Genomic DNA, 23,165 nt, shown 5'->3' on the forward strand with positions numbered 1-23,165 from the left:
CTGATTTTTCCAATTTCCCTCTACTTTGGGTTATGTTGCACGGTAAGAATAAAATAATGAGTTGAATAAAAGTTAAATGGTGAAAATTAATTTTTGAGCACAATTGAAAACCAAAAACGACATGAAATGATATTTCAGAGCAAAGTAACAGAATATTAAAAACAAAACAAAACGTGATGCCATCTGACAAGCAGTCAGATGGCATTGCATCCTTTACTCTGAAGCCAAACACATGAACAGATAAAAAGCTGCATTTATGCACACACCCCAAACAACTACCCCCCCCCTCCCGCCCCCCACCCAACAAGAAATGTTTGACAAAACTTAAATGCAAGAGTGGTTATAGAAGCAAATAAAAAATGCCAACACTCTTTTGTTCTGAAATTTGAAAGTATTTTAAAATGCTGACAAACACGTACTGACTGTGTACAAGAGGAATCGTAAAAACACAAAAATTTGTAATTCCAAGTTCTCCAAGCAAATAATAATTAATGAATGCAAACAACTGCACATTTCGACAGTTCTTTCCTTCTTCATTTAGACCATCCTTGACAAATGAATTGGTTAAATAACCAGTATTGTCATACTTTCAAACACAATCACAAAATACCAATAATAATTGTCTGAAAAATATATTTGCAGACATCACGTTGTTCTCCATCCAAAGAGCTCGACATCATCCCACCTGCACGACCGATCCTCATTGATGCAACAACATGGTAATGGTCTACTCTCCATGGTAATGAAAAATTGCTGTGCTACAGTAAATAACTGGCAACATATAAGAGAGTGAAAAGTACTGCTCCAGGCAAATGGTTGTGGATTACAAAACTCTGGATACTGAACAACACCCAAAGCTTTACCACTCATATCTCAGGTAGATGCACGTTAAATGAATCAATCTAATAAGCGAGAAACATTTGTGTATTCCCAACATACTTCGAAGTTTTGAGAGTGAAGCATTCAGTGTTTAACAGCTCCTGCAAGAACTGAAAGATGAGCACCACAGAATATAACCCACAACAGCAGGCCAATCCCAAAATAACACAAAAAGCATGCGACTGTGAGGCAGTGATACTCAAAGCTGCTTATGAGTGTGGGATATCAACATCGAAGCAGAGCTTTGCCTACAAAAAAGGTTTAATTGCTACATTTTGACTTCAATCAAATGCATCCACAAACCTCCCAGCCCTCAAAGTAAATATTCACTCATTAGGTAATAACCAATTGCAAAAGAGTGACATATAATCATTTGGCAAGAAGTCCAAAGTTCCAACAACAAAAAAAAGAAGAAAATTTTGCAGACTAAAAAAAAAAATCTCAATTGTAGTGGTATACAACAACAATAACAACAACAACAACAAAATGCAAAGAATTCTGCATGACATATTGCATTTACGTGCAATGGATTTGCAAGCGGCTGCTGAGAGAACGTTTTGATGAAAACGGAACCCAAAACAGAAAACGCATACAATCTATGCCATCGATCTTTACAGTAACCCGAGTAGTTTGAAAGTTGCATGGTGACAGATTCAGCTCATATATATATATATATATATATATATATATATATATATATATATATATATATATATATATATATATATATATATATATATATATATATATGTATATATATGTATATATATATGTATATATATATGTATATATATATATATATATATATATATATATATATATATATATATATATATATATATTCACAAGAGCTGAATGCACCCGGCGTTGCCCCAGGTCCTTTTTGAATGAATTGAATCTTCTGTACATTGGTCTGACGCGAGCCCAGTATCTGTTCCCTATTGGACCACTGTTCAAATTGATTATGATGGCCGCGGCTGTAAAATCCCATTAAATATAAACTACCGTCTAAAATCCCCCCCCCCCCGCCGGCAAAGGGGCCTCACCACCTCGCCTATGACCTTCCCGGGGCCCGTCCAGACATTTTTTTGTTTCAGAGGTTTCCTCCTATCTTTCACCGTTCAGGAGATTAGCGCGTGCAGAGCCGAAGGGGGTTGGTGAGGGGGAAACACCCCCCCCCCACGGCCAAGAGGCCTCGCCACCTCACCGATAACCTTCCCGGAGCCCGTCCCGACATTTTTTTGTTTCAGAGGCTTCCTCCCATCTTTCGCCGTTCAGGAGATGAGTCCGTGCAGACAAACAAACAAAAACTTCAAATTATATATTAGATATATCTCAATTGATAGTGACCAAAATGACTGACAAATTTTCCTCAAACCATGCATGTAAAGTTAAATTAATTTTACAGTCTTTAACATTTTGAAGTCACAATTTCTTGTTTCTATGTCAGACTATAGACAAGATAATCAAAACAGATAAGCTTGCCTCGGTTTCAGATGAGACCAGGAAAATTTATCATTGAAAACATGGCCATCTTTCAGGCAAAACTAACACACCACCTTCCTGGACCAGGCGAGGCCACTACCTCACAGTTGAGTCGTAATTGTATGACCGCCAATCAACCGGCAAGGTGAAAATTGACAACACCACAAAATTAGAAAGCAAAGAGCAAATATGTTTGCATGGGAGAGGTTGGGTAAGTCAGTGATATTCATATTTCCCTGTTTGCCAGGTAAATGTGGATGCCACTGGTTGTTTGCATAACAATGTTTTAGCGACATCGGGGCTTACACTCCGCTGATGGTAACGGTTGCACATGTGCGTTCCGGGAAGGCAGGAGTGGGGCCGATTGTAGTGGTTGCTTGACGCACGTAATCCACAGACACATTCACCTGCAGAGATACAGATAAATACTGTCTGCAACAAAGATTTAAAACCCTGCTTCACATTATGTCATCAAATAGTTTGTGCAATGCTTGTTGCAAACTAACACATTTTAACATGAAAAAATTCAGTTACCAGCAATGATCAAAAAGTGACTGGGCTGACAGCATTTTTGTGTAAATTAAGGCCAAGCGTGAAGTGAAACTTCTATAATAAGAAAAAGTTTGTCAAACACACCAACAGCATTGTAATCTTGAAAGGCCACAAAATGCATAAAAACTGATGAGACAAAAACAATCTCAGCTTATTAGTGAAAGCTAAATTCCAGAGTTTCACTGCAAACCATCAAGTTCAACAGTCTCTGGATGTTCACAGTGAGGATTTGGGTGAAAGTAAATAAGAAGAAGAAAAAAAAAGAAATTCCAACAAACAAGTGTTACATCAACCATATTGTTACGAATTCTGGCCCGCCTGGCATGCGAACGATTGCGTAACTCCAATCGCAACCGCGTCGCCCACCGGATGGACAATTCAGTCGTGACCCTCCTGGAACTACCGCCAGGAGCCAGTCACAGGTGGGGGTTTAACCTCGCCACAACCCAGTCCGCATTCTACCCGCGCGAAAAAGGGTGAATCGCCGAATGTCGATATACCTAAGTACCCGCGCGGATAGCGTACCGAGGAGTTGTACCACGCCGCAGGTCGGCTCCGGACACGAACCGCTTAAGCGGCTCCTTCCGTGCTAAGGGGATAACCGAGCGGAGTTATCGCTGACCTCGACGGTTCAGATTACTTGCTGGGTGTCTAAACCCACTACCAATCCCTTCCGTGATGCAAGATGGCACTTTCAAACGAAGGAAAGGACGCAACGAAACGGGTCACAATTTAACAAGCACTTTTATTTCACACACACACAAGGCAAGCACGTATTCACAGCCATACAGTAAGAATGCACATATAACAGTCAAAGCAATGAAAGCAACGCAGAGCTACAACCGAATAAAGCAATGTACAAGCACTTATTCAGGTTTACTTAAAAGACTGGTGCCACACACACATTTACACAAAAAGCAAATAAAAGCCACCCTCATAGGCAAGGGGGCAGACAGGTCCGTGGACCAAATGTACGTGGGACCTGGGTGAGCGGCCAGGTCCACGTGACCGAAGGGGTCTTACCCGCGCCCTCGTGGCGCGATGGCGGGCTAGCCGCAATGTCAGCGTAACGTGCCTGACTCCGTGCCCCTGGCGTGGTCGGTGAGCTCCTTTTGGCATGCGTTTCACAGGCACGTGTTGGGCGGTCGACACCACGGTTGGGGTGGGGAACGGACAGGGTTACCGGTGCTATCTCAGCGCGGATGGGGGGAATTGTTGATGCTCGGGGTGGAGAGAGAGGAATGGCGGACGTTCCGTCCCGCTCGCGGGGCCTTGGGACCGCACCAACTCCGGCGAACTCTCGCCCCTGAGCCCTCTTCCGCGTCCCTGCTTCACTCCGCAACTCGTCCCTCGACCTCGGTCCCCTTCGCCGTCCGATCCCCGCAAACACACGACTCAGACTCCACGACTTCGACCACGACCCAACAACGACAACCTCGACGACGACCTCCGTCTTCAATCGACCAGCCCCCAAGTCGCCTTGTGCTCGCGTCTTTATAGACTGGGGGAGGAGCGTGCATGTAAATTCGCGGATCAAATCGCGCTTGGAGGCGGGGCCACGCTACCCGATGTTCAGCCATTGGTCGGGCAAAAGGGGTTGTGAGCCTCTCTTGATCCGAATTTCCTCCTAAAAGGAATCCCCATGCATCGCGCTTGGGGGCGGGGCCACACCACCCGACGCTCGACCATTGGACGGAGGAAAAGGGGGCGTGAACCTCCCCTGATCCGATTTCCTCTCCCGTAAAGGCATCCATTTGAACTCGCGGCTCGACGCGTTTGGCAACAATCACCGAACGGGCCCTGGACAGCACGACGTTTGGTGTTGACAGGTGGTGCGGTTGATGGTTGTGGAAGGAGAAAGGCGAAGGTGGTGGGGGGTTTGTTGTGGTGGTTTGGTTGTTGGTGGGCGTCGTTTGAGAATGGGGGTGAGGCGATGCTTGCGGGGTGGGGTTGTGGAGGTGAAGGTAGTGGCGGTTTGGTGTAGTTGTTCGGGGGCGTTGTTGGTGGTGGCGATTTGGTTGTTGGAGGTGATTGGTCCAAAATAATGACAGATAAAGAAAAATGGCTAACTCAAAGCGTCGCAGCCCGGATGAATCACACATATTCCCTCGAAACAACGGGTGTGGGCAAACTACACACTAACTTCTCGATATATCTAACCTGAGGACCTTTCTGGTGTATTGCAAATTTCCACAGCCATAACAATATGTTGAGTGCAATGACTCAACATATGGTTGCAATGGCAGAAAGATACACTTGAACAACTTTTTTTTTTTTGAAGATGCATGATCAAGGCTCATGGAAGAATGACAGCAGAATAGAAGGGAACAAAATGGAAAGGGGGAACACCAACAGCAGAGTAGAGGTGAAAGTAAGATCAAAGGCAAGGAGGGGGAGGGGAATGAATAAGCTACATGCAAGCTGAATGAAACACAGCAAAAAGAGGAAGGTGGGGGTGAAACAGAAAAGGAACAAACCAACCAACAACAAACAAATGGAAAAGGGTGAGGGAGAGGGGGCAAAGAAATCACAACAACTGAGGAAAACGTGAGTGCTTGTGAATGGGGTCATTTGGGGTCGAGGAGAGTATGAATGGGGGATGACCTCAGGTAGTGGTGAACCATTGTCTTGAAGCCTTGGAGGGAATAATGGGACTGAACAGACTGGGGAAGTTGATTCCACAGGTAAGAGAAAAGAGGAACAATTGAGTGGAGATGAGCAGTGAGCCTGGATTTTGGTTTAACAAGAAGAAGATTATGAGCAGACCATGTGTCTCATGCAGAAAACTGAGACAGAACCAAGAGAGGAGGGATCCATCCATCCATTGGAACCATACTCTGTGCAGAGCGTTGGTGCTGCCTCAACAGTCTCCTTGGCTATTGGGCACAATCCTGGGCAGGTCGCCACTCCAACACAGGACACCAGCAATCTGGCACTCAATTTGCCAACCTCAGAAGGATGACAGGCAGAGTCAACCCCACCTGTTGTCAATGAAACAGCCAAGGGGGATTTGAACTCAGGATCCTAGGATCCCAAGCCCACCACCCTAACCATTAAGCCAACGCCAGGCATAGAGGAGGCAGAGAGGTCACCCACCTGACTGTGATGTGAAAGTAGCAAGCCAAGACACTCAGCTTCATCACGGGAGATCCCAATGACCCAGGGTCTTGCTTTCCATGGAATCAAGAAAGGAGAGGTGGAGGCAGGGGTGCCAGCCCAAAGGGGAAGCAGTACTCCATCAAGCTGCAAATGAAGGCTCTGTTGGTTTCAAAATTTCATTCAGGCCAAAGAAAGACTTGACACGACCAAGCATGTCTGGTCGACCACTGTCTTTGGAGGCCATCTTGGAAATATGATCTGCCCAAGAAAGATCATGACTGATGGTGAGGCCCAAAAGTTGAGCGATTTTGTTACGGAAGTAGATTGGATGGTTTGCCAGGTGGTGTTTTCGAAAAGACAGTGTGTGTGGGGGGGATTTGTCAAAGTAAAGACATATTCCAAGTGTTGGACCAGTTCCTGATTCTATCAAGGTCTGCACAGAGGTAAAAGGCTGCTGCCTGCCTGTCTAAACGATGAGAAATTATTAGGTAGAGCTTGGCATAATCAGCAATGAGAAAGATGGGATTTTCCAGGGAATCAGAAGGATCACTGATGAAGATGAAAAACAAGACTGGGCTCAAAACACTGCATTGGGGCACTCCAGCCTTGACAGAGAGAGGAGATGAGAGGTCCTGTTAAGAGCTACATGCAGAATATGGGAGGGGAGAAAGTCAGTGATCCATGAGAGAAGTTAGCATTGAAATTGCTATACACAGAGAGTTTGGAGATCAAGGTGAGGTGTCAGACTATCAAATGCCTGAGATATGTCCAGAGAGATGGCCCTGGTCAATGTCTGAGATTGAAGGCTTCCATCCATTATTGGGAGAGCCGAGGCAACATGTCTGGGAGAATGACCGGGTCTGAAACTGAACTGGTGATCGGAGATCACGCCATGCGCTAAGGAAGGATTTTATGTCGACTGCAATGATACATATGATGATCTTGCTTATATTTGGAGAAAAGTTAATTGGTCTCGAGTAAAGAGGATCTGTTTTGCACCATGTTTGTGTATTGCAGTGATGTTGGCTAACTTCAAGGCAGATGGAAACTGCCCCAGAGAGAATGATGGAGTGAACAGAGCAGAAAGAGGATGAGTTAGAGTGGCAGAGCAGGTTTCTAAGGACATATGCACTGATCTGGGCCTATTGCACAATCGGAGTCGAGGTTTTCCAGAAACCTTTCCACCATGTCAAGTGGGAAAGACAGTATTCAGGAGCAGTTAGGTACGAGAGGGGAGGGTAAGTGGAGGGAGTGAGGGCTTGGGTATGAAATGTTTGAAAGCAACACAGAATTGAGACATTTGGCCTTCCCATGAACAGTCAGCTGTTGTGGCATTTGAAGTGAGGGAAGGGAAGGGGAGCATACTACAGAAACACACTGAACAAGGTGCCATGAGGTTTTTGAAGAAAGAGAGCGGTTTCAGAGTTCAGCCTTGAGGTTGGCCAGATGTGTTTTTCGGCTTTCGTGAGAGTGGACACACACTTGTTTCGGGCTTTGTGGAATGACCGGAGTTTGCCTTCGGTTGGATTTGCCTTCCAGGAAGAGAACACACGTTGTTTGAAGGCAAATGCCTCACCACAGAATTCTGCATACCAGGGTGAGGACAGGTATGACAACTGTACACTCGATGGTATAAATATGTCCACAAAGGAAAGCAAGGTTGTGTGGAAAGATTCCCAGGTAGTATAAATATCAGGAGAGGTATAAATGATGGAGCAGTCTTGACATGAGAGAGAGAGCAGCTTGCAGTTCCTGCCAGTCAGGCTGAATAAACAGCCAGACTCTACGGCACTGAGGCAGCTCTCAGAGAATAGCCAGAGAGATATTGACTCTCACAAGCAAATGATCAGATTTCCTTCACAAGCATATGATCAGCAAATGATCTCACAAGCATAGACTCTCACATGCATATGATCAGAAGAGGAACAGGAGACATTTGTCAGAAAATTTGGCATTACCAAGTCCAGAATGGAGGACCTGCCATTGGGAGAAATCTGTGTCGGAACATCAGCCACAAAATGTCATGAAGCATCAAAACAGGGCAATGGTTTCAAATTATTAATACAACCTTGGAAAAAAACTGAAAACTGTCAATTTTCAAATCATACAGAAGCAACACCAATATCATGAAGCACTCCATTCACGTAATGTCTTTGGGGAACAAAGATTACCTTGGTGAAAAGTTTGCTTTCTAAAGTATCAAAACACAATAATATTTCGATGAAGGAACATTAAGAACAGGCAAAACAAAAAAAAAACGCACCTACAAATATGTAATTGGATCTTGTATTGTGTCAAATAACAAAAACAGGGCAAAATGTAAAGCAAACATTTTAGTTCTTCGATTGCAGCAAGTCTTGAAGAGAATGTTCTGGTTGTGGGTGGAGTTGGGGATCATTTCGATTCCATTCAGCTGAATTTGACTGCAATGGTGCCTGACAGAGCATCATTATAATGGATTAAATCCTCATGTTCCTACCTGAGACCTAACTGGAAACCAAGCGTTATCTTTACAGCAGATGTTAATCTCACAAGTCACACAATAGCATTTGACTTTTCTTCTTTTTTTTTTCATCTCTTGAAAAATGAATGGAATCAAAAACAAAAAGCAGACAAAATAGTTCCACTTAATCAAAATTCTCTGATGCACTGGCACTCAACATGCTCCCCATTAACTTTGACGTGCATGTTAAATTGCATTTTCAAGGTTATTTCAAGTGCTGATCATCTGTTTAAACCAACATTTACAACCAGTCCCTAAATCTCAACAATTATACTGAGAAATTTTGATCTCGGAACTCGAGAGCAAGAATCGAATGCTGAGAAACCCTTTGAAAGCCAAAATAGCATCATTATCTTATCCATCCTTTGTCCAATTCCATATTCCTCTTCTCACAACCCATTCTTACACAGCACCCTGAGTAGTGAGCACAATTTCAAAGGGGAAAAAAAACAAACTGAACAATATAAGCAAATGGATCTCCTGGAATATATCTTTGTACTTAGGTATGCATCATTTATATTCATGGAGGCAGCAAAAATAAATAAATAAATAAATAAATCACGATATTATGCCATTCCTGTTCGATGCAACACTAACATCTCCCGTATCAGTGCCGGATCATTAATTTGATGAACAAAGATGTGAACAGTATGGCAAAAGGCCAATTTGAAGAGCAATAACTTCTGCACATACTTTTCTTCACGTCAACCCATGTACCACCCATTGTAACCTGTGCTATCAAACCGTACTGTTCGAAATCGATTCCCATTCGGAGTCGGGTAAAAAGCCAAGCCAAGCCGTGCATCTCACAAAGTGTTGGCACTGTCACCAACAACAAAAAAGAGAGCTAACACATCAAGCCACAACCCCTCACACCAAAAGCACGGAAAAAGACAGGTAGGTTGCAAAAAGTCGGGAAAGAAGGAAACGCAGGTGTGCGCATCAAGATTTTCCCTGCAAAACCGAAGCGAATGTTATTTTTGCTGTAATGAGGGGAAAAAGGCACCATGTTTTCAGTTTGTATACAATTTAGAAAGGCTCATCTGGTGGCACACTGGTGAGGATAACTGGTCTGGCATCCAAAAGGGTGCAAGTTAAAATCCATCTGAAAGCAGAAATATTAAAGATCTCGATTCCAATCTTATTAAAATCCACCGTCTCATCTGCCAAAATATAAAATAATTCAGACCCACCTTTTTTCCAACGAGCTTCTTACGCAGAAACTCTCGTGCCTCAAACATGTAGGGGATGTCATACAACGGTCGAAGTTTTCTACTCTTGTCCTGTGTGAACAGCACTGATGGTCATAAGATTGTTTTCCTCCCACCAGACTGGCATAAAGCAGATACTATCTGATGAACAATAAGCAGGCACTTATTTATTATGTATGCTTTGTGGGGAGGGGGCAACATCAAGAAAGGAAGGGAGGGAGAGAGCAGGATCAGAGATTAACTGAAGGGCAAGAGGGTGGAGTGGGGAGATAAGGGGAGAAAAAAAAAGGTTTAGGATGACATAGGAGTGAGGAGAAAGAGGGTAATATGGTGCATGTATGGAGCATTTGTGGGGAAAGGAAGGGTGAGGGCAGCGGCAGCATGAAGAGTTCCTCCACTTTTGTGGATATGATAAACTTATTGTCCCATAAACTTACATGTATATATAACCATTTTTACAGCCATTTTTCCCTGCTGTGCAGGGGTTGGCTTTTTTTTCTTGAGGCAATGTTTTATGGCCGGATGCCCTTCCTGACGCCAACTGTGGTCGCCTCTTACGACACACAGGGATATGGTACACCTATTCTAACCGGGGCATACACCGGGACCAGTACACTGGTACTCATTTCGCCGACCCCGGAAGGATGACAGGCTGAGTCAACCCCCTGGTGTTAATTCAGCAGCCAACGGGGCTTGAACTCAGGACCCTGGGATCCCAAGCCACCACCCTAACCACTAAGCCAACACCAGGCTTATAAACTTACATGTATATTGCCACATATTTAATTCTGACAGATTCAACTTAATAGGAATAAAAATAATCTATTTTGCTCTGAAGATATTGAGCTTTCTTTCCCCAATATCAAACATCTGATTTACAAGGTTTTCAAACGACTTTTTGTTATTGTGCCTTGGTACTCCTTCGATGCATCACCTTACAGAAAGACCTTCTACAAGTGCCATCATGATAGTTCAGGAAAAACAAAAAAAAATTAAAAAAACAAACAAACAAAAAAATAGAGTCCACCGACACCTGCAAGCTGCATAAATGACGAAATGGTGCTGTTCTCATTATTTCAGCATTTGTTATACATCCATCCTTGTTTCCATACGTTTTATCCCCGCACCTTGAATATGACTCGATTCGGCCAATGAACCAAGTAAAGGTTGAACTTTGCCCGTTTTCACTATCAAAATAATGACTTCATAAGACTTCTCATACTTATCAAGTAATTTTGAGATAATTCAAGGAGAATATTTTAAAAATGACTTCCTCCCAAAGGTTTGTGTCGATTGTGGCTGCTGCAAGTTATTTGCATGATGGCAAATTCCAATTGATAATGACAAACCCAATTGTTTGTACAAGACTTTGTGCTTCTGACTCGATTTTCTGGATGAAAAGTGAACTGAAAATTCAAATTTATTTTGTACCTTCGACGTGGTCAAACATCTTGGAGAACTTCATATCATTTACCCATTTTGCACCGATCATTTGGCTCGTTAATGGTTGAATGAACAAAAGGTGATTTCATTGACCGATCACAGAAAGCATTCCAGCCACAACGAAAAAGGAAATTCAATGAGGCAACATGTGAATAAAAGTATGCTTCCCCATGATCATGAAAGTATGATTAAGAAGTTGAGGAAGACAACTGCAATGGTGTTCGTGTGATAGAGATGAATAAGCAGGTGAATTACATTAACAGTTAAAATACTGCGTTTTTTTTTTTATGCAATTTTTCAAAAACAAAAGAAGGTTTAAAGTGACTTCAAGATAACTCATTTTGGATAACATTTTTCTTCTGCAAATATGCTGTTGTACGAATTGAGACAATGTTAATGACGAAACACCAACAAAACTGGCTTCTTAAAATAATAGCGGCAGTTAAGCAGTCATTCTACGATGGTGATGCCCCGCGCTGCGTGACCCGACCCTTCTTTGCACGGATTCACTTTAACACAAAGTAAATATTAATTACCAAAAATATACGTTTTTAGCTGCGTCGCGTTGCGAACGCTGGCTCGAAGAGAGCTCCGCGTTGTTCTTCTTCTTGTTGTTCTTCTTCTGGTGAAGACAAAACCTTTCTGACGTGGCTCTTGGACACATTTGTCCTTGTTTTGTTTTTTTAATCCATCAAGCAAGTGAATAGTTGCAAGTATAAAACACACTGCCTCGACCGAAAACGTGACCGCTCGAGTTGAGATCGTCAATAAACAATCAGAGCGAATCTCTGAGTGCGTCTCCTCTCAAGCAATCAGCATGCTCGTTGTTGTCTTCCTGCTCTGTATGCCACCATATTGGTAATTGTGCTGAAAACCTTGGTATGCCGAAAACGTCAAGAAAAAGCATCAGTCCGGAGCTGAAATCGAAAATGTTGATGAGGATGGAGTCAGGTGTTGGTGCCATCCCGATTGGGTGTGAATTTGGTTGAAGGGAATCGTCTGGAAAGGCAATTTAAAAAAAAAAACATTCAAGCATCCAGTCAGTCCACGACTCCTGTTGTTGATACAGGATTGATGAGATATTGAAGCAGTTAAATGGAGAAGATGAAGAGACTTTTATCCTCCTGGTTTGAGGATATGAATCAGCACGTTATGTCTTAGTCGGGCAGAAATTATGGCTGAGGAACTAAGTTTAATAATGAAGTTAAAGAGTAGGAAGGCAAGGGAAGGTGGTAGCATTAAAAACTGGGGGCACAAATTGTAGAAACAAACCCTGCAACAGCTATAAGCCTCCCCCTATGGTCTATCCTATCGAGGGAGGCTGAATAATGATGGCAATAATGATCATCAATGTTGTGTCTCAGTGGTTTTTTTTGTGTACCTACAATTGAAGCAATAAACCACAACAGAAAAGCACGAGTTCCTTGAATCAGGATTATATGGTTTTTAACAAAAGGACTTCAAGTTATTTTCAATGACTGAAAAATATTTGTTTTAAATTCCACTTCATCCAAAACATCGATTTCAACAACATGGTCAATAATTTTTTTTTTTAATCATTTTGTGGCTTCTCCTTAAAGAAGACACAACAGCATCACCAAACCGTACTGTTGGGCCATCGCCTTCCATGCGAGGTGGCCGGATGCTCGACAGATGGATGGCCTTTAGCTCTCCGTCATTTGTCTTCACCACGATGGCATCGGCATTGACAATCTGCACCACCTGAGATCAAGAAGGGGTGGAATTTTATTCCTCATTTCTGTTACTGCCTGAGATGAGGCAAAAACAATTAAAAAGCACGTATGATAATATAATTGAAATGGAGAACACAGATACCACTGCGCAAACAAAATTATACTTGTTCAAATCGTGCAGTTTTTGACAACAAAAAATAACTTTTCGGTATAAATTATTAATAATAGGAATAATAATAATAATAATGGTATTTATAATTATACAGCACCTTTTGCCAAGGGATAGAAGGCGCAAAAATGAATGGCCTATGGATACAAGGTGCCGGAAATGGATGGCCTATGGATACAAGGTGCCGAAAATTGATGGCCTATGGATACAAGGTGCTGAAATAGATGACCTATAGATACAAAGTGCTGAAATGGATGGCCTATGGATAAAAGGTGCTGAAATGGATGGCCTATGGATACAAGGTGCTGAAGTGGATGGCCAATGGATACAAGGTGCCGAAGTGGATGGCCAATGGATACAAGGTGCCGAAGTGGATGGCTTATGGATACAAGGTTCCGAAATGGATGGCCTATGGATAAAACGTGCCGAAATGGATGGCCTATGGATACAAGGTGCCAAAATGGATGGCCTATGGATACAAGGTGCCAAAATGGATGGCCTATGGATACAAGGTGCCAAAATGGATGGCCTATGGATACAAGGTGCCAAAAAGGATGGCCTATGGATACAAGGTGCCAAGATGGATGGCCTATGGATACAAGGTGCCGAAATGGATGGCTTATGGATACAAGGTGCCGAAGTGGATGGCCTATGGATACAAGGTGCCAAAATGGATGGCCTATGGATACAATGTGCCAAAATGGATGGCCGATGGATACAAGGTGCCGAAATGGATGGCCAATGGATACAAGGTGCCGAAATGGATGGCCTATGGATAGAAGGTGCCAAAATGGATGGCCTATGGATACAAGGTGCCAAAATGGATGGCCTCTGGATACAAGGTGCCGAAATGGATGGCCTATGGATACAAGGTGCCAAAATGGATGGCCGATGGATACAAGGTGCCGAAATGGATGGCTTATGGATACAAGGTGCCGAAATGGATGGCTTATGGATACAAGGTGCCGAAATGGATGGCCTATGGATAAAAGGTGCCGAAATGGATGGCCTATGGATACAAGGTGCCAAAATGGATGGCCTATGGATACAATGTGCCAAAATGGATGGCCGATGGATACAAGGTGCCGAAATGGATGGCCAATGGATACAAGGTGCCGAAATGGATGGCCTATGGATAGAAGGTGCCAAAATGGATGGCCTATGGATACAAGGTGCCAAAATGGATGGCCTCTGGATACAAGGTGCCAAAATGGATGGCCTATGGATACAAGGTGCCAAAATGGATGGCCTATGGATACAAGGTGCCAAAATGGATGGCCTATGGATACAAGGTGCCAAAATTGATGGCTTATGGATACAAGGTGCCAAAATGGATGGCCTATGGATACAAGGTGCCAAAATTGATGGCTTATGGATACAAGGTGCCAAAATGGATGGCTTATGGATACAAGGTGCCGAAATGGATGGCCCATGGATACAAGGCGCTGAAATAAATGGCCCTGAAATGTTTTTTTTCTTCTTCTTCTTCAAGGTATTTTCGCCAGAAGTGATCATTCTGTGATAAACTGTTATGTGGTCTCAATGTTTTGCAGAAGCTTACACATACTATATATATATATATATATATATATATATATATATATATATATATATATATATATATATATATATATATATATATATATATATATATATATGATGAGGTGACATTAACTCTTTCCCACAAAAAACGTAGAAATTTCAGGAGTAAACAGACAAATTAACACCATATATGGAACACGAACCTAAGTCACAGAATCATGAGCTACAAGTTCAGATGGGAACACCAAACAGGTCAAGACAATGCATATTCATACATTGAAATGTATATAAAAAAAAAATTGCCAGCATTTGTGCTGCATTATTACTGATAAATAATCTTCCAGGGCTCTCGAAAACTAAGTTATGAGGAGCGGCTGAAGGAGAATGGACTTTACACATTCAAAAGGGGGCGATTATGAGGGGATCTGATAGAGATGCTTGAGATGAAGGAGAGCGAAAAAAAGAATGCAAATTAATTTTTCAGCAGAATGGACATTTACAGGACCATGACCCACAGTCTTAGAGTGTGATTCGAGAAGTCTTAGAGAAGAAGAGAAGAGTTAGGATGGTAATGAGGCAGAGGTCTTTCACTCAGAATGGTGGATGGATGGAATGGTCTCCCTGGAAAAGTAGTGGCCCAAGAAACAGTATCAGGTTCAAACTGGAATCAGATACGTACCAAAAGGCAATGGGGATAGAGGGGTACATATAAATTGGCAGGACTGGCAAGTGGATGAGGTACAGATGGGTGATTGTTAGCTTGTACATATGTAGTGATTGTGACGTCTGTGTGAGGATTGCATGAAAAAGTAAATGTACTGTCAGTCTTTGTTCATCTCTCACACAGCAACCCCCATCACTCTGCTCCCCTCTCCCCCCCCCCACCCCAAAAAATAAAAATAAATAAATAAAACAAGCAAACCAACCATGGTGATGCCCCTGTACCTGCTTTATTGCTCTCCCCACACCTCCCCTCCCCACAACCCCGTGAAATTGGACGAGATAAACCGATTAATTGAATCATTGTGGTGTTGCTGCAGTGCATGCAAGACAGACCAAATGGCTTCCTCCAGTGTCCAAGTTCTTTGCAAATTTTCTTCAACTCCTTTCACTCTTGCATATTTTCAATTATCCACTCACTATAATGCCATTTGCTCTCTGCTACATGATAATTCCGTATTTGTGCAGTGACGATACAAAAATGTGTTTTTGCAAACGATCATCTGCAACAAGATGTTTCTAATATAATTTGATGACTTTCTTACCCCAAAAAGAATGCCCTTCACGATTGCTTCTTTATTTCCATAGATATCAACAGAGAACGATGTATGTACATATATTCCTTCATCGTTGGAAAACGTGTTACTTTTCCATGCAATTTCCATCAGGTGCAACATGATTCTCCCACCGATGAACCAATGCTCAAAATCCTTCACAGACAGCTTTGGGCCACAATTTCACAGCAAGTTTGACTACGTCATAGTCTGCAATATGGTGCCCAGGTCAGTAATCCTTCAGAGGTGCAATAAAATAGAAATCTGATGAGGCGAGATCTGCACTGTAAGGTGGATGTTTCACAACAGTCCAGCCGAGCCTGACAATTTATTGGCCTTTTGAGCGTGTCGTGCATCGCTTCACATTATCATGGTGAAAAATGATGTCATCTGCACCGAGCATCAACCATTTACTCCTGAAGGCTTTCAGAAGGTTGTTTAATGCCTGAATGTACCACTCATTATTTACTTTTTCATCTTCAAGGGGATTTACAAAGAGCACTTCTTGATCCCAAAATATGACAGTCGTGACATTTTGGCTGAAGGCAAAGGTTGTTTTTTGGGGATTTGTTTTGGAGCTGGACACAACTTTGTGTTTCCACTACTGTTACTACCATTTTGCTTCGAGATCAGTGATGAACCTACATTTCAACAGCAGCCACGACAATCCCACAGAAGCAGGCATTGCGTTGTCATCAACTTTCAGTTCAACTCCAACATGGAACTGAAATTGTCCTCAAGGTGCATCTCGATTTCAGTTGGTGCATTCTCTTCTGTTACAACACTCATCAGTTGCTTGGTTTCAAGTGAGATCCATTTTGCCATCGATACCACAAGAGAGGTGTGTATGTATGTGTGTGTGTGACTATTTTTCTCAGATGGCGAAATGGATCTTCGTTAAACTTTCAGCAGTTCATCGGTGAGTGTGGGGGAGTGTTTTCGGCAAAAAAATATTTGGGAAATTGTGAAGTGCCTCAGCCTTTCGAGCTACGTGAAGGGTAATAGTAAATGATCCCTGACCCCATTCCTTAATGGGGAAAGGGAAGTGTTTTAGGCCTCCACAAAAAAAAATTCTTTAAAATGCCAACAGGATCAGGACAGCATCAGGTGAGGTTGGGTACCCCTTCTAGTATTTGATACAGCCAGTTCATATTTATTCGTTGCTGACAGCAATTATGTCCTCTCGGTAAACTGTAGTGAGAAGTTCATACATATTTGCGGCAGAATTTTCACCAGACCTCATAAACAATTCAATCATGGTCCACTGTCCATTGTCATGCTAAATGCGAGCAATCTGAGATGCAAAGAAAATTACATGTCTGTCAAAAAATGTTGAGAGTTCTGCAGCAGATTTCATGACAAAACAGCTGAAGAATGATAAAAACAATGGCCCAACAGCTTTCCTTAGGACCTTTCCTCTTCAGCTGTAATTGTTGTGGCAGCCCCTATTAACGAGAGATGCGTTATGCGTCACTTTAATCAGATCAAAAGGTACCACAAGATAAGCTTTTCAGTGGGTGTAATTGGAGCTACAACTTGTGCGATGAAAGTGTGAAGTATGGGTGCCAAACAAGGAAATACTGTGAAATTGTTTCAATGACACTGCATGATCTAATGTCACAAGGATTGTTGGTTCGAAGTTTTTTTTTTAATTGAGGAATTATCTTACAAGGAATACGACTTGGTTAATAATATTAATGAACTGCTTGCTTCAGAAGCAAACAGTACACAGTGGCCTGCAAAACTGATTCTGGAGCATTCACGCCCAACCAATAATTCAACATTTCGATGAATTACGAATTACGAGGGCCAGTCAATAAGTAACCTGAAAATATTTTTCACAAATTGTTTATTGCATGTACGTGTGCAACAACTGTGTTATTTTTCAACATAATCTCCATTGCATTCAATTCATTTTTTTTTTTCCAGTGCTTTACGAAAGCCTGGATTCCTCCAGAAAAAAATATTTTGGCTGCTTGTGTAGGCATTCATGCGCCCCTCTCTTGGACGTCTTCGTTGGATCGGAAAGTGGTTCCACCAAGCGCCTCTTTCAGTGGCCCAAAGATGTGGTAATCCGAAGGGAAAAGGTCAGGCGAGTCGGGTGGATGAGGAAGACACTCAAAATGTATGTCCTCAATTGTTGCAGCTCTAGTGCGGGTAGTATGGAGCTGAGCATTGTCATGCTGTATCAAAACACCGGTAGTGAGTAGTCCATGACGTTTTGATCTGAGTTTATATTTGATTTTTAAGGAGGTCGCAGTGTGATACACGAGTGACTGTGGTCCCTCTGGGCATGAAATGCTCCACAAGTGGGCCTTAGCTATCTCAGAAGGTCAGCATCACTTTTCCAGCAGACAGCTGTGTGCGGAATTTCTTGGGCTTCGGTGAAGTTAAATGGCACCACTCTTTGCTTGCCCTCTGTTTCTAGCTGAAAGTAATGGACCCATCTTTCATCAAACCCAGTCACGACGCGCTGAAAGAAAGTGTCTCCTGTTTCGTAATGCCGCAGAAGTTCTTCACATGCGTCCACTCGCCGCTCTTTCAGTTCGGGTATGAGGTGTCTTGGCACCCACCTTGCAGACACTCTGCTGAACCCCAGCACGTTGTGAATGATGTGATGTGCTGAACCCATGACTAATGTTCAATTCGGAGACTACTTTATCCAGTGTAATGCGATGGTTTTCCCTTAGCAACTCAGCTCCTGCAACCATTTCTGGTGTCAGCTGTGTGAGGCCGGCCCGAGCGAGCAGCGTCTGCCACACTGGACACTCCACTTCTAAACTTCCTGTCCCAGTTGTACACCTGCTGCAGTGAAAAACATGCGTCACCATATTGCATCTTCATTCTGCGATGGATTTCACTGGGATTCACACCCTCACTTTCCAAGAAACGGATGACAAGACGATTCTCCTCCCTGGTGCATGCTTTGAATGGAGCCACCATCTTGGAACTGCTCGACTGACATGATACGCTCTCAATGTTGCCAGATCTAAAACAGGACAAACATGACTCTTACCCAAAAATATAACATATGTCATCTACAACTACACACATTACATTCTCAAATTTATATCACCATTTCAAGGTTACTTATTGATAGGCCCTCAAATGTAAAAACAATTTTTCCAAATGAACCTCTTCATTCATAACTGAAGAGATCAAACGAAAGACTTATCGTTGAAGGTGGTTACCTGTAAGAAATACCTTCAAAAATCATTTTCAAATCAAAATTCACTGATTGTGAAAGTATTCAGCCCCTGAGGTCGGGACTTAAAGGAAATACCTTTCGCAGCAATGACTGTTACGAATCTTTTTGGGTAGATCTCTCCCAGCTTTGCACAGTGAGATGGTGAAATGTTCGTCCATTCTTCACAGGAAAATTGCTCAAGTTCTGTGAAGTTTGATGAGGATTGTCGATGGACTGCAATCTTCAAGTCTCACCATAAATGTTCAATTGGGTTCAAGTCATCACATGGACTGGGCCACTCAAGAACATTAATTTTATTATTATTCAGCCACTCCAGTGTGGCTTTACCTTTGTGCTTCGGATCATTGTCCTGCTGAAATGTGAATTTCCTACCCAGTTTCAGATGCATGGCTGACTCAAGCAGGTTTTCATCAAGGTTTCTCTTGTACTTTGCACCGTCCATTGTCCCTTCTATCCTGGCAAGCTTGCCATTCCCTGCTGATGAAAAGCAGCTCCATAACATGATGCTGCCACAACCGTGCTTGAAAGGATAGCTGGTGATGTGCAGTGTTAGACTTGTGCCAAACGTAACACTTTGAATTTCGACCAAATTCAATTTTTGTCTTGTCTGACCACAAAATCTTTCTCCACATGTGTGCAGCATCATTAGGATGCTTTATCGCAAACTCTATCCAAGTTTTTTGATGCATCTTTTTCAGTAATGGCATCCTTCTTGCCACCGATTCATCGAGGCCAGCTTTGAGAAGAGAACAGGATGTTGTTGATTGATGAGCACTGACCCTCATTTTGGATATCAATCCGTGCAGATATTTCAAATTCATTGTTGGATTTACAGTGACATCCCGAACCAGTTTCCTGCTTGCCTGGCTGCAGGTTTTGAATGGGCGACCTAATTTGGGCAAAGTCGGGTGGTGTGATATGTCTTCTGCTTCTTAATGATGGATTTTACCATACTCGAAGGGATTACGAGCGACTGAAATCTTTTAATAACCTCTCCTGAACGGTGCTTCTCCACCACTTTATGTCTGATGTCTTTGGAAAGCTCCTTCATCTTCATGTCTGCCTTGGAGGTTGGCTAAGTGAGTTGAACCTTAAAAAACTCCTTAGATAAGTGTGGGAGCTTATTTTTAAGTTAAATCACTGATCACATCCAGGTGAAACCTATTGCAATTTTTTTGTAACCTTTCAAACAAATAATTTGCTCCTGAAGTGATTGAGGGTAAATTAAGCAAAGAGTTTGAAATCTTCTGCAACTGAGAATCATCTGATTTTCTCTGTTAATCAAACGACATCACCTTTCATGTGCATTTTTTTTTATGAAGCCAACGACGAAACGTTGCCCGAGACTGGGTCTGTTTTCACTTTTTTGCACAAATTAGCGGAGTCTATCTAGTTTTTTTTGTTTTGTTAATTTTGGTTGGAAGCGCCACCTTCTTTAAAAATGTGTAATCCCAACCGCACCATATTGTTTTTACATTTGAGGGCCTGTCAATAAGTTCAATGTATATATATATATATATATATATATATATATATATATATATATATATATATATATATATATATATATATATATATATATATATATATTGTTGTGGTTACCAAATTCGCAAACCACCATTCAGGTCCCTTAGGTGAGATATCTCGGTAAGTATATGTGTAGTTAGGCCCAAACCCGTTGTCTAGTGGGAATACATGTCATTTATGCGTGCTGCGACTCTTCAGGATAGCCGTTTTTCTTTTACTATCTTTATTTTGGACCAATCGCCATTGTTACCACCACCAACCACAACATCAACCACCCACCGCGGCGCCGCTTCACGTCACACCTCGCAACCGTCGCATCGCCACCGTTCTTGCGCCGCTTGTGGGTACCGGTGTTGGACTCGTGCAGGGCGCGCGCCGAACAGCGTGTACAAAACCACGGATTTTCCACTTCAAAAACGGATCAAAAACGACACACGCCCACTTTTGTTCCGTCCAATCGGTGAGCGAGGGGCGATTTGGCCCCGCCTCCAGGGCGTTGGAGGGCGATCGCTATATGCAAATTTATGGATCAAAATGCATTCACGCCCACTTTTTCTCGGGCCAATGGGGAGCGAGGTGAAAGGTCGAAGGCAGGGGGTCAAAGATGAGAGAGCGAAGCCACGGGGCTTATATAAGCGACCGCGTTCGTCAGTCGAGAGGGAGTTAAGACTTCGCAGTCGGTGGAGTTGGGAAGAAGAAGCAAGAAGGAGTTGGTCGTCGTCGTGTGCGTTGGAGTCGGAGCAAAGGGGACGGAGCTGTGGAGAGGCGGCGAGGGCAGACGAGGGGTGCTCGCGTCGTGCAGGGAGCTGCACACCAGGGAGGCCGACGGCGCGACCTGGCCGAGGTGGAGACGCTCGTCGCGGGACTCGAGGCAGAGTAGAAATCCTCTATACCCCGAGCATCAGCAACCCCCTCCTGTTTCCCCCCGCGCTGAGATAGTGCGACCAAGGGGGCCCCTTTCCCACCCCCTACCAGACACTGCCCGCGAGGCCCGCGGAGTTGAGGCACCATCGCCGCTCCGCGTCTCATCACCAGACGGGTAGGCCCGACCCGGTCTCGGCCTCAGGCCCGCCTCATCCTTGAGGGTATTCTTTTTCTTGGTTTTGGGTATGTGTTGTCGGCGCCGTCTGTGAAGTAAAATTGTATAAGTGTTGCCGTGTGCTCGCGTAATCGGTATTAGATCTGCATTGTCGCATTTGCTTTTTGTGTAAATTGCATTGTGTTTTTCTTTTCTATGTGCTTTTGGTGGAATTGAATATGTGTGCTTTCCGTTCGTCGCGATAAATGTGCTTTGTGTTGAACTGTTTCCCGCTTCGCTTCGTCATTTCTTTCATTGAATCCTCATCTTGCTTCACGTAAAGGGTTGGTAGTGGGCTGAATACGCCCGATAATTAATCGAACCGTCGAGGTCGACGAATAACACCGCTCGGTTATCCCGATAGTACGGAACGGGTCGCTTAAGTGGCCCGTGTCCGAAGTCGACCTGCGGCGAGGTGCGATCGCCCGGTCTACCCTCCGCGTGGGTACTTAGGTAGGTCGAATTTGGCGAGCAACCCTATCCCACGCGGGGGCTGATTGGCTCGATCGCGGTGAGACCGAAAGGTCCACCCGTGACTGGTTCCCGGCGTTAGTCCGAGAGGGTCACGACTGGATTGTCCGTCCGGTAGGCGACGTGCCGCGATTCTAGTTACGTGGCCGTCAGCACGCCGGCGGGCGCGAATCCGTAACACTGGTGTCAGGTCGTGCGATACAAACTCATCGCCCTCCTCGCAGCACTGGTAACGGAGAACGGGAAAACGGGCTGTCCTGTCTCCAATTAAATTCACGGGAATCGGTCCAGGGGTGAGAGAAGCGACCCCCGATTCCCTCCAAATTACGAGCGATTCAAATTAACCCTTTAAGAGAAGCAAGATGGCGTCTCAAGGCGAGCGGGAGCCGGGGGTATTAGAAATGGATGTAGAATGTGGAGGATCCATGGCCCAGGATGGAATGCCCGTGCAGGAACACGGACTCGCCCAACTGAACCCAGAGCCCGAAATGGGTGCGGCAGCGGCCGCGGTGTATGACACCTCCCCTCCCCCTCTCCACCAAAACCCCCCCCGACCCTTGCCGAAACGGCTCACCCAAGCGCACCCGACATGGCCCAGCTATGCGCCATGCTGGCGGAAATGACAGCGAACATGATCAAGCAAATGAACGAAAAAATGGATACATACACAAATGAAATGATAAACGAAATAAAAAGCATGAACGAAAAGATCGATGCGAGTACACAGCAAATGAAGGAAGAAACGAAAAAGCTGCGGGGTGAGACGCAGAACATGGGCCGATGCCTGCAGGCGGGCATGAAGGCCGTGACCAGGGAGATAGGAATGGCGACTCCACGTGTGGGAGCGAACGAGCTGGAAGGGGGTGCAACGGCTGACAGGCCCGCGGCGGAGGCGGGTGAAAAAATAATTCGGGGGGCGTGTTGGGCGAGGGTCGTGACAGAGGAATCGACGGTGACCAAAAGGGAAAAATTAAATGGGGAGACCAAAACGTGTGAGACGAGACACGAGGTGACGACAACAGAAACTTAT

At 43.8% G+C, this 23,165-nt stretch overlaps 1 protein-coding gene across 1 annotated transcript in view; it reads right to left on the reverse strand.

Moving 5' to 3' along the window:
* Positions 1-23,165, reverse strand: part of SND1 (staphylococcal nuclease and tudor domain containing 1) — a 657,386-nt gene that overhangs the window by 564,294 nt on the left and 69,927 nt on the right. Inside the window, exons 4-6 of the mRNA XM_085884182.1 lie at positions 12,781-12,894; positions 9,712-9,801; positions 2,671-2,771 (exon numbers count right to left, since the gene is read on the reverse strand). Of these exons, the coding sequence (XP_085740308.1) occupies positions 2,671-2,771; positions 9,712-9,801; positions 12,781-12,894 (305 nt within the window). The remainder of the gene's footprint in view (positions 1-2,670; positions 2,772-9,711; positions 9,802-12,780; positions 12,895-23,165) is intronic.

The sequence above is a fragment of the Eptatretus burgeri genome, chromosome 6 (assembly GCF_056783735.1).
Source record: "Eptatretus burgeri isolate ZD-2024b chromosome 6, Ebu_testis_v1, whole genome shotgun sequence".
Lineage (NCBI taxonomy): Eukaryota > Metazoa > Chordata > Myxini > Myxiniformes > Myxinidae > Eptatretus > Eptatretus burgeri.